Source organism: Urocitellus parryii, chromosome 7 (genome assembly GCF_045843805.1).
Source record: "Urocitellus parryii isolate mUroPar1 chromosome 7, mUroPar1.hap1, whole genome shotgun sequence".
NCBI lineage: Eukaryota > Metazoa > Chordata > Mammalia > Rodentia > Sciuridae > Urocitellus > Urocitellus parryii.
In genome coordinates this window covers 67721688-67735034 of record NC_135537.1, presented here as the reverse complement: position 1 = coordinate 67735034, position 13347 = coordinate 67721688, and the positions used below count along the sequence as shown (strand labels likewise).

General features: G+C 35.5%; 1 protein-coding gene across 1 annotated transcript in view; it reads right to left on the bottom strand.

The window, feature by feature from the left end:
- The window catches only part of Mtfr1 (mitochondrial fission regulator 1), a 55920-nt gene that overhangs the window by 10958 nt on the left and 31615 nt on the right, over nt 1–13347 (bottom strand). The window contains exon 4 of the mRNA XM_026410036.2: nt 4203–4318. Within this exon, the coding sequence (XP_026265821.2) occupies nt 4203–4318 (116 nt within the window). The remainder of the gene's footprint in view (nt 1–4202; nt 4319–13347) is intronic.

Here is a 13347-nt window from a genome sequence, read left to right as displayed (position 1 = left end):
TCTTGTACACTACTGGTGGGACTGCAAACTGGTGCGGCCAATTTGGAAAGCAGTTTGGAGATTCCTGGGAAAGCTGGGAATGGAACCACCATTTGACCCTGCTATTGCCCTTCTCGGACTATTCCCTGAAGACCTTAAAAGAGCATGCTACAGGGATGCTGCCACATCAATGTTCATAGCAGCACAATTCACAATAGCTAGACTGTGGAACCAACCCAGATGCCCTTCAATAGATGAATGGATAAAAAAAATGTGGCATCTATACACAATGGAGTACTATGCAGCAATAAAAAATGACAAAATCATAGAATTTGCAGGGAAATGGATGGCACTAGAGCAGATTATGCTTAGTGAAGCTAGTCAGTCCCTAAAAAACAAATACCAAATGTCTTCTTTGATATAATGAGAGCAACTAAGAACAGAGCAGGGAGGAAGAGCAGGAAGAAAAGATTAACATTAAACAGAGACATGAGATGGGAGGGAAAGGAAGAGAAAAGGGAAATTGCATGGAAATGAAGGGAGACCCTCATTACTATACAAAATTACATATAAGAGGTTGTGAGGGGAATGGGAAAATAAACAAGGAGAGAAATGAATTACAGTAGATAGGGTAGAGAGAGAAGATGGGAGGGGAGGGGAGGGGGGATAGTACGGGATAGGAAAGGTAGCAGAATACAACAATTACTAATTGGGCATTATGTAAAATTGTGGATGTGTAACTGATGTGATTCTGCAATCTGCATTTGGGGTAAAATTGGGAGTTCATAACCCACTTCAATCTAATGTATGAAATATGATAAGTCAAGAGCTGTGTAATGTTGTGAACAACCAATAAAAAAAAAGGGGGAAAAAAGAAGAATAAATAAACTAACATTTATTTGAAAAAAAAAAAGAAATTCAAAAGTATTAAATCCTCACGTTTTAAATAGTATCATTCAAGTAAGCCAAACTTCAAATTCTGCAAAGATTTATTTCTCAATATCCAGAATTAGAACAAGATAATATGATATACTGGATTAAGATATCAACTGCAAGTTATATTTGAGCTAACTTTCTTTAAATTATCTTCTAGAAGAAATAAATTATAAAAGATAATAAATACTGAGCAGAAACTACAATATTTAAAAAAGGGTTAAGTTTCTACATCTCCCCATGATCACTACAAGTAAATTTAATGGTTTTGTTTTTCCCGTCTATTGAAATTTTAAGAAACAAAAAACAAATTTAAAAACAACAAAAAGGGACATCAAGTGTGGGTGTCTCCACAGCAGTAAACAATCAGCCAGGGTGATGTTTCTTTTGTTTCTTTAAACAATTTTCACCATACCAACTTCTGCTGATGAGATTTCCATCTTTTTTGCTTAATTGATTTTGGCTCCCAAAATGCTCAAAGGTAGAAGAGCACAGGCTTCTATTTAGAGTTACACTGCACTGGAATTCTCTTAGTTTTTCCAATGTTAGTATTTAAAGAAGCCACTTTTTGAGCACAATTTACATAAATACAAAGGTCTTTTTAACTCCATTGACCATTGCAAAGAAAAGTCTAGGTTAAACCTAATATATCTCTAGGTCCTTTCCCTTATCTCACAATGATGGAAACTCAAAATATGAGATAGTCTTAAATTTTCTCAGTGTCCTAAATAGGTGGTATTCCCAAAATGTTTTTTAATGATCGTTCTTCATCTTTTAGGTTAGAAAGCAATCAAGAAATGTATAAAAATATATTATTGTGTTAGAATCCAGGGAGAAAAAAAAGCTGATTAATAATTTAGTTCCTTCTCCTTGGGTAGAAAATGACTAATCTTTTCAAGTGGGCAAGTGACTGCATTAAGACAACTAGCCAAGTTGACAGCAGGAGGTAATCCACAAGAGGATGGACAGTAGAGGGGTAGAGACAGAGTGTTGAGAGGCTATAGACCAGAAGATGAGTGGTAATTTCCACATTTAGCTGCTCTAGGCTCTGTTCAACACAAGCTTCTGTGTGGTTTTTTTTTTTTTTTTTTTTTTTAAATTTTAAAAGTTAAATCTTCTGAAAAGTGTATTTATTGGGAATAACATTTTGCCACTAAATGCAGGTTTTTTCCTTCCACTTATGCCTATAAATTATCAGTTAATGTCTCAGATCAAATAATTAGGATTAGAAAGGAAACAAGTAACACCTGCTGCTTGATGTGCTATGAGTAGGAAATTGTCTTACTCTGATCCATTGAGTGCCCTGGTCTATTCTCAACCTAAGAGCTAAAGTGAGCCAGCCTGCCTGCTTCCCAGGTCACTTCCTTTAGAGTCTTTTAAATCCTTGCCATCTTCTATGAAGTTGGGATCAGGCTGGGGTCTTTTCTGATACTCTCTTAAAAACAGCACATTTCATTTGCAGCTATTATTCAAATTTGAAAAATTAAACTGGAGAGCTTTAGTAAAGTCTGCAGTCTCACATTATTCACTATCTTTACACTATAGATTTTTATAAATAAAGTTAGCCCTCTGTATCCATAGGTCCCACATTTATGGATTCAGCAAACACAAATGAAAAATATGTACACTTTTAATTATGTCTGTACTAAATGTGTATAGACTGTTTTCTTGTCATTAATTCCCTAAACTATTTAATAGCATTTACATTGTATTAGGTGTAATAAGTAATGTAGATTTAAAGTAATCAGGAGGATGTGCACAGGTTATATGCAAATACTATGCCATGTTACACAAAGGATTACACACCCATAGATTTTGGAAATGCAGGGGGATAGCCCTAGAATACTGAAGGGCAAGGGCCAACTATATGCTCATCTTCCTCATTAGATTACAAGGATCCTCGTGTAAGGAAGAGTTACTTGCAATACTTTTAAGCATTATGAATCTTAAAAAATTTCATTTTGGTTGGGGGTGTAGCTCAGTGGTAGAACACATGCCTAGCACACAAGGCCTTGGGCTCATACCCAGCATTGCAAGAAAAAAAATTATTTAATATTGGGTTTGAAGAATTAGACATAATTATAAATTATTATTACAGAATGAGCAAACTGAAGTAAACTTGAAATATTTCAGTATTTCTTAATGTTCTTCTACTCCAAAAGCAATCAAATACTTGATGACAATATGTCTACTTGAGGACTCACAGATTATAATCTTTAATTTTTTATTATTTTCAGTACAAAAATGTTATATTGTGTATATAACCAAAGACTACACATTCTCCTTAAGATACTATCATACGGAACAAATTAATTATCTTAGGCAAGATTATTAATCATAATGATTCTTCCAAAGAATGTCAATGTTACTTATAAAATCAATCAACTGGGAAGGCTCCTGCTAATTCCTCATTAGTCAACTCTAGCATCCCCTTCTGAGAAGCCTTGCCAAACCTCTCATCCTACAGTCCAGCTGCCTTCCGTAACTGCTTAGTACATTTTATAGTATCAGTATTATTGAACTCTTTTCTTAATCTCCTCTAACATACCAAATATTCCTTGAATGCAAGGACTTATTTCTGATGCCTGCCTAATAAAAGTGAAGAGCATATGGCCAGATGGAATGGTGCATGGGTATAATCCCAGTGACTTGAGAGGCTGAAAGCAGGAGGATCACAAGTTAGAGGCCAGCCTCAGCAATTCAGTGAGACCCTAAGCAGCTAAGCAAGATCCTATTTAAAAAATAAAAAGGGCTGAGGATGTAGCTCAGTGGTAAAGTGCCCCTGGGTTAAATCCCCATCACCAAAAATAGTCAATATTTAATTCAGGCTCTTTCAAATAAATAGACACACCTCTCTAACTCTTATATACTGTTTCCTTTGAATCACAACTCTTCTTGACTCACAATTTTTAGGAAACATTCTCTTAGTACACAAATTCTCTACTATGGCCCATACTGATCCCTCTGCCTCAATAAGACCATTATAATTACTGTACTTATATAAACAAATTTATGATAGTTCTTTCTGGTCTCTCATACAAGAATATAAAACTTCTAAAATGCAGGGATTCACAAGAATTTAGGATACAATTATATGTCTCTGAGAATTTATACTAGATGAGTATTAAAACTGAACAAAAATGAAGACTGCTCAAGAAAAAGAGTAGAGTTAGTTACTAGAGAGATCAAATGGGGCGACTAAAAGACAGTATTCAAATGTATCATCTTTAAAGGATATTATTTTAAATAACAGACATTGTATCTCAGCTCTGACAGCCTTCCAAACTAACCTTAGTCTTGTTGAACACTCTCCTTCTTCTGTGGCTACCCATCCAACGTCAGCGAAAGATACCACTGCATCCTCTCCCAGGTGGTTGGGACTCCATTCTGTTGCATGGCTGGTAAGCTGTAAATTATAAATAGAGAAAGTCCTTCACCAGACACAAAAATGTTATCAAACTATTTTCCTTACCTTAAAAAAAAAAAAATCACCTTTGGTGTTAAAAACACATGGGTGATATCTAACATTTCCACTACAGGTCTTCATGAAAAGGATCACAGTTACATCACTGTATGACAAACTCTGAACTATTTAACTTCATCCAATTTTTATTTTACAGTTTAATTTTTAAAATTTGATTCATCCTAACATGTTAAAAAACATTTTTAGATTCTAAGCATTGGAAACCACTTATCTTCTGAAGAAATTTAGTGAAGGGGGAACAAAGTTAAGAAAAAAACAAGTGACCAATTTGTGCTAAATGCAGGAATGTTTTTAAATGACTGTCATACAGCAGTGCTGCCATAATGCTATATTATGTATTTTGTTAATGTGATAGTGTTGAAAATATATTTTTAAAAACTCAGTTACTGGCTGCCTGCACTACTACCGACATTGCTGCCTCTGATTCCGCTGCAGTCAGCCTGAAGTCACCTTTGTGGGCTGCTGCAGAAGCCACTGCTGTTCCTGGAGGTCTCTTCTCTAGGCATGGCCTCCTTTACCTCAAATAAGAATTCCGTCGCTTCCTCTGTGGTCATGCCCCTGAACTGGAGGTCTCCTGTCCATCAGCAGCCTGCACTGCTGCTGCCATTGCTGCTGCCAGCCTGAGATCCCCTAGAGGTGTTATTTTGGGTGCTGCTGCTACAGAAGAAACCACTGCCCTGGATGCAACTGAAGTCGATATGGATGCTGACCCTTGGAGATCGCCTGGAGATACTGCCTCCACAAGCTGCAGTTGTAGCTACTGCTACTGCTAACTCACTGCCAACTGCCAACAACCACCGCCACCACCGCTGCCTACAGGACTGCTTCAGGGGAGTCGCCAGGTTTGGGGGGACATGCCTGTACCCTTTTTGGGACACCAGCCAGGGCCCGGGGCCTGGGTGCCAGCAAATTTATCACAATAAGAGCCTCTGTCTGGGGACTCCAGCTGGGACCTGCAGGGATCCCAGTGTGGGGGTGCCTGCAGGTTTGGAGGAGTCTGGGGTCTTTCTGCTGAGTGCTGGTGGCCATTGTCTTGCTGCTGCATCTCAGGGTTGCTCCTTTGCATGAGTGTATCCCTGGTGGTCTCTCTGCAAGTAGGAGCTGCACTGAGATCTTCAGACTGCACAGTGGCCAATCCTGAGGTATCTGAAGCCCAGATCGGTGGGATAGAGACTGGGTTTTCGAGGGCTGATCTGGGTTTGGTGATCCCAAGAGATATCAGAGACAGAGCTGAGAAACTGTTGAACACTGACAGAGACAGTTTGACTTTCCAGCAAGTTACTTTATTTTATTTTTTGATTCACTAATCTCTCTAGCATATTTGGGACAGGATGTGTTTTATGCATCAGAGTGTGGAAGTCAATGATATATGATTGGTGTTTTGCATTTTTGTTGTATTCTTATGTCTGATTTTTTTCTCCTCTTTGTCTATTTTCTTGGATTTTCTTTCCAACTTCTCTCCAACCAACAGCCAATCTCTCGTTGGCTCCTCTCCAACTCTTCCTGTGAATTTTTACTTCTAGCTTCTCTCTTCCTTCCTTGTGAATATTGCATACTACACTACCTCTGAAATTGTAAATCTTTTTAACAAATATTCTTTTTGTACTGTAGACAGCTATTGAACTCATCATTTTGATTTAATATGAGAAAGCCTTAGAGGGAGCTATTAGGTGTTCATTGGGTGCTGTTGATATTAGTCTTACCAGTAAAGGTGAAGCACTGGAAACCTTCAGGGACACTATAGGTCTACAGGGTAGAATTTATCCTGCCTTAGATCCATACTTTTACATGGGAAAACACTAACACATGAAAAAACAAGGGAATAAAGCACCCCAAACAAACCAAGATGCTTCAACAACAGAAGCCACTGATAACACAGTAGAAGAAATGTCCCAAGGAGTTCAGATTGTATATAGTTAAACTGATATGTGAAGTAAAGGATAGTATAAGGAGTGAAATCAAAGAAAAAATACAGGAAGTGAAAGACTATTATTTCAATAAAGAGTTAGAGATAGTGGGAAAAAATCAACAAGCAGAAATCCTGGAAATAAAGAAATCAGTAAACCAAATTATAAATTCAATAGAAAGCATCACCAACAGTTTAGACCACTTGGAAGACAGAACTTCAGACAATGAAGACAACATATATAACCTTGAAGGTAGAATTGAACATGAGGAGAAGATGCTAAAAAAAAACATGAACAGAATATCCAAGAATTATGGGATAACAAGAAAAGACAAAATTTAAGAGTTACTGAAATAGAGGAAGGAGCAGAGATACAAACCAAAAGAATGCACAATCTTTTCAATGATATAATAGCAGAAAATTTCCCAAACCTAAAGAATGGGATGGAAAATCAAATACAAGAGGCTTATAGGACCGCAAATGTACAAAATTATAGCAGACCCACACCAAAACACATTATAATGAGAATGACTAACACAGAGAATAAAGATGAAATCTTAAAGGCTGTGAGAAAAAAAAAAAAAAAAACATTTGTTTCCCCGTACGTAATTTTATTTTATTTTTTGAGGAAAAAAACATAAAATTACGTATAGGGGAAACAAATTCGGATCTCAACTGATTTCTCAGTCTAGACCCTCAAAGCTAGGAAGTCCTAGAATAATATATTTCAAGCTCTGAAAGAAAACGGATGCCAACCAAGAGAATTTAATATCCAGAAAAATTAAGTTTCAGATTTGAAGATGAAATTAAAACCTTCCATGATAAAAAAAAATTAAAAGAATTCACAACTAGAAAGCCTACACTACTGAGCATTCTCAGCAAAATATTCCATTAGGATGAAGTTAAAAAAAAAAAAAAAAGTGAAAGCCAGCAAAGGGAGGATATACACTAAAGGGACATTCAACCAAATGAGAAACTAAGACAAATCAAAAGCCAGCAATAAACCAAAATGACAGGGAATATAAATCATATCTCAAAAATAACCTTGAATGTTAACAGCCTAAACTTATCAAAAGACATAGTCTGGCAGATTGATTAAAAAGCAAGACCCAACAATATGCTGTCTTTAAGAGACTCACCTCCTGGGCAAAGACATCCACAGGCTGAAGGTGAAAGGATGGGAAAAAACTTATCGCTCGTATGGATTATGTAAACAAGCAGGGGTTTCCATTCTCATTTCAGATAAAGTAGATTTCAAACCAAAGTTAATCAAAAGAGACAAAGAAGGGCATTTCATACTCCTTAAGGGAAGTATATATAAGCAGGACATAACAATTATAAATATTTATGCCCCAAACGATGGAGCATCTAGGTACATCACACAAACCCTTCTCAATTTCAAGAGTCAAATAGACCACAATAAAATAATACTGGGTCACTTTAACACACCTCTCTCACTACTGGACAGATCTTCCAAACAAAAACTATATAAGGAAACTATACAACTAAATAATACAATTAATAATTTAGACTTGACATACATAGAATATTTCACCCATCAATGAGCAAATATACTTTTTTCTCAGCAGCACATGGCTCCTTCTCTAAAATAGACCATATCTTATGCCACAAAGCAACTCTTAGTAAATACAAAAAAACAAAGATGATAATACCCTGCATTCTATCAGACCAAATGGAATGGATTAGAAATCAATGATAAAATTTAAAAAAAAATCGAAGCTACTGTAACAAATGGAGACTAAATAATACACAATTCAATGATGAATGAATAGTAGAAGAAATCAAGGATGAAATAAAAAATTCTTAGAGGTAAAGGAGAACACTGATACAACATTTCAAAATCTCTGGGACACTACAAAGGCAATACTAATGAGAGTTTATTGCACTCTGAGCATTCATTAAAAGAATAAAAAGTCAACAAATAAATGACCTAACACTACATCTCAAAGCCCTAGAAAAAGAAGAACAAATCAACACCAAAAGCAGTAGAAGACAGGAAATAATTAAAATAAGAGCTGAAATTAATGAAATTAAAACAAAAGAAACAACTGAAACAGACAAAACAAAAAGATGGTTCTTTGAAAAAATAAAAATAGATAACCCCTTGGCCATGCTAACAAAGAGAAAAAGAAAACTCAAATTACTAAAATACAAAATGAAGAAGGAAATATCACAATGGACACATCTGAAATACAGAAGAAAATTAGAAACTATTTTGAAAAGTTATACTCTAATAAAAATAGAAAATATCAAAGACATCAAAAAATTTCTAGAGACATATGATCTACCCAAACTGAATGAGGAGGTCATTCATGATTTAAATAAATCAATTTCAAGTAATGAAATAGAAAACACCATCAAAAGCCTACCAACCAAGAAAAGCCCAGAACCAGATGGATTCTCAGCCAAGTTCTACAAGACTTTCAAAGAAGAATTAACACCAATACTCCTCAAAGTACTCCATGAAATACAAAAGGAGGGAAACTTCCAAACTCATTCTATGAGGCTAATATAACCCTGATACCAAAACCACACAAAGACACATCAAGGAAAGAAAAGACAAGTATCCCTGATGAACACAGACGCAAAAAAAAAAAAAAAATCTCAATAAAATTCTGACAACTCACATACAAAAACATATTAAAAAGATAGTGCAGCACGATCAAGTGGAATTCATCCCAGGGATACAGGGTTGGTTCAACATACAGAAATCAATAAACATAATTCCTTATATTAATAGACTTCAAAACAAGAATCATATGATCATCTCAATAGATGCAGAAAAGTATTTGACAAAATATAGCATCCCTTCATGTTCAAAACATTAGAAAAACTAGGGATAGTAGGAACATACCTCAATATTCTAAAAGCTATATATGCTAAACCCAAGGCCAGCATCATTCTAAATGGAGAAAAATTTAAATTATTCCTGCTAAAAACTGGAACAAGACAAGGATGTCCTCTTTCACCACTTCTATTCAACATCATCCTTGAAACTCTAGCCAGAGCAATTAGACAAAAGAAACAAATTAAAGGGATACAAATATGTAAAGAAGAACTCAAACTATCACTATTTGCTGATGACATGATTTGATCTAAAGATCAAAAAAATTCCACCAGAAACTTCTAGAACTAATAAATGAATTCAGCAAAGTAGCAGCATATACACCAACAGCTATAAATCAAATGCATTCCTATACATTAGCGATGAATCCACTGAAAGAGAAATTAGGAAAACTACCCCATTCACAATAGCCTCAAAACAAATAAAATACCTGGGAATCAATCTAACAAAAGAGGTGAAAGATCTCTACAAGGAAAACCACAGAACACTAAAGAAAGAAATTGAAGAAAACCTCAGAAGATGGAAAGATCTCCCATGTTCCTGGATAGGAAGAGTTAATATTGTCAAAATGGCCATACTAACCAAAAGTGTTATACAGATTTAATGCAATTCCTATTAAAATCCCAATGACATTCTTCACAGAAATAGAAAAAGCAATAATGAAATTTATTTGGAAAATTAGAGACCCAGAATAGCTAAAGCAATCCTTAGCAAGAAAAGTGAAGTAGGAGGAATACAACACCAGACCTTAAATGATACTACAGAGCTATAGTAATAAAAATGGCATGGTATTGGCACCAATATAGACTTGTAGACCAATGGTACAGAATAGAGGACACAGAGATAAACCCACATAAATATGGTTATGTCATATTAGAAAAAAGTGCCAAAAATATTCACTGGAGAAAAGAGAGATGGATTGAATTAAAGAGCTTCTTCTCAGCAAAGGAAACAATAAAATGAGGAGAGAGCCTACAGAATGGGACCAAATTTTTAGCACACACACAGATAGACCACTAATCTCTAGGATATATATAAAGAACTCAAAAAACTTAACACCAAAAAAACACAAATAACCCCATCAATAAATGGGTTAAGGAACTGAATAGACACTTCACAGAAGAAATATAATCGATCAACAAGTATATGAAAAAGAGTTCAACATCTCTAGCAATTAGAAAAATACAAATCAAAACTACTCTAACATTTCATTTCACTCCTGTCAGAATGGCAATCATCAAGAATACAGGAAACAATAAATGTTGGTGAGGATGTGGTGAAAAAGGTACACTCATACATTGCTGGTGGGACTGCAAATTGGTGCAACCACTACAGAAAGTAGTATGGAGATTCCTCAGAAACTTGGGAATGGAACCACCATTTGACCCAGCTATCCCACTCCTTAGTTTATACCAAAGGACTTAAAATCTGCATACTATAGTGATGTAGCTACATCAATGTTTATAGCAGCTCAATTCACAATAGCTAGACTATGGAACCAACCAATAGATGAATGGATAAAGAAAATGTGGTATATATACTCAATGGAATATTACTCAGCTTTAAAAAAGAGTAAAATTATGGCATTTGCCAGTAAATGGTTGGAGTTGGAGAATATCATGCTAAGCAAAATAAGTCAATCCTACAAAATCAAAGGCTGAATGTTTTCTCTAATATGCAGATGCTAATTCACAATAAGGCAGGGTCGGGGGCACTAGGGAAGAATAATGTTACCTTAGATTAGATAGAGGGAAGAGATGGGAGGGGAAATGGGGATAAGAAAGATAGCTGAATGAAATAGACATTATTACTGTATGTATGTATGTGACTACATGACCAATATGATTCTGCAAAATGTGCACTCAGAAAAATAAGAAATTATATCCCATCTACGTATGATATGTCAAAGTATGTAAATACATTCTACTGTCATGTACAGCTAATTAAAACAAATTAAAAAATTAAAAAAAAAACTCAGTTACTGAAAGCTCAATTCTGTTCTCAATGTCAATCCAATAATGAGGACAAGGTTTAGAGAAAAAGAAAAAGTTTTATTGCTTTGCAAGCAAAGAACAAAGAGGAAACTCTTCCCAGAGGCAGTGAGGGGCTGTTAGGGGAAACAGAGGGCATTTAAAGAGGTGATTCAAAGGCTACATTCCAGTTGTGTCCTGTCAGGAACAATTCATTTGTAGCCTTAAGAGATAGTTTTTTCTTAAGTCTTCTGGCATCAGTCCTGAAGTCTAAATTCATTCCTGTGGTGTATATGCTTAAGGACAGATAATTCTGCCTAGAATGGGAAGAAGGATAATCCTGCTTCCCTCAAGATTAGGAAGGGAGAGGGAGAAGAGAAAGGGAAAACAAAAACAAAACAACAACAACAACAAAACTCCACAAAAATCCCTGAAAGTTTTAAAATAAACTGTAGTTGAAGAGCACGTAGGGTCATGTTCAAAGAATGAAGTGGACCCCTGTTACAACTCCTTAAATTTCTTTTTTTTTTTTTAAGAGAGAGAGAGAGAGAGAGAGAATTTTAATATTTATTTTTTTAGTTTTTGGCGGACACAACATCTTTGTTTGTATGTGGTGCTGAGGATAGAACCCAGGCTGCACACATGCCAGGCGAGCGCGCTACCACTTGAGCCACATCAAGCCTACAACTCCTTAAATGTCTTGATTTTTTAACTTGGGATTAAAGAGCAAAAATATATGGATGAGGAAAAGAATATTTTGAAACAAATAATATTAAAAAGCATGCATATCCTGAAATTTATCTTGAAAAATAAATGAAAAGATAATTTATTTAATTAAATAAAGATAATTTACTTAAGCCAAGAGTAGTGGCACAAGCCTGTAATCATAGTGGCTCAGGAGGCTGAGGTAGGAAGATCTCAAGTTCAAAGCCAGCAAGGCACTAAGCAACTCAGCAAGATCCTTTCTCTAAATAAAACATTAAAAAGGGGGGCCACTGGGGATGTGGCTCAAGTGGTAGTGCACTCGCCTAGCATGTGTGAGGCACTGGGTTAGATTCTCAGCACCACATAAATGTAAAATAAAGATATTGTGTCTACCTAAAAAAAAAAAAAAAAAAACTAAAAAAATAAATATTTTTAAAAAATATTAAAAAGGGCTGGCATGTGGCTCAGTGGTTAAATGTTCCTGGGTTCAATCCCTGCTATGTAATAAAAAAAAAAAAAAAAGAAAGAAAGAAAGAAAAAGCATGGTAGGCCATTAAGCTACATCTTCAGCCCTTTATTTTATTTATTAATTTATTTTGTTTATTTATTTATTTAATTTTGATATATGGTCTCATAAAGTTGTACAAGCTAGCCTCCAACAGACTTGAGGACCTCTTGCCTCAGCCTTCTAGCTGAGACTTACAGGAATGTTTCATCCTACAGGATAAACATTATACTTTAAACTCAAGAAAAAAAATATAAAGATGTTTACTAGATTTACTAATTAACATTTATCAGAAAGGTTATACTGGGATCCATGCTTTATTCAAACGTTTTTAAAAAACCAGGGTGTATGCTAAATAAGCACAGGATATACTCTCAGCCCTACTGAAGACCTTTTAATGTTATCACTGCCAAATCAGACTTCTGAAAGTTATAATTAGTTAATGCCTCTTCCTTAAATACAAATATACCATGTAAACAATTACTATTAATGTAATTAAAAGTTTAAAAGGAAAAATGGCATACACCTGTAATCCCAGTGACTGGGAGGCTGAAGCAGGAGAATTCCAAGTTCAAAGCCATTCATGGAGACCTTGTCTCAAAATAAAAAATAAAAAGGGCTGGGGATGTGGTTCTGTAGTTAAGTGCCCTTGGGTTCAATCCCCAGTACCAAACAAACGTGCAGGCACACATACACAACCAAAAATAAGTCTTTAAATTGTGAATAAACTTGTTTGGGGAGTGGGTGCTGGGGAATGAACATCCCAGGGATGTATTACACTGAGCTACATCCCTAGCCCTTTGTTATTTTTTTTTTCTTTAGAGTAGGGATAAGTTGCAGAAGCTGGCCTTGAACATGTGATCCTCCATCTCAGTCTCCCAAGTGGTTGAGATTCCACAAATGTGCCACCATGCCCCACTGTGAATAAAATTTTTTGAAAACAGCAGCTGTTGGTATGTGAATTTATTCTGATATCATTATTACCTAACATTATCAACT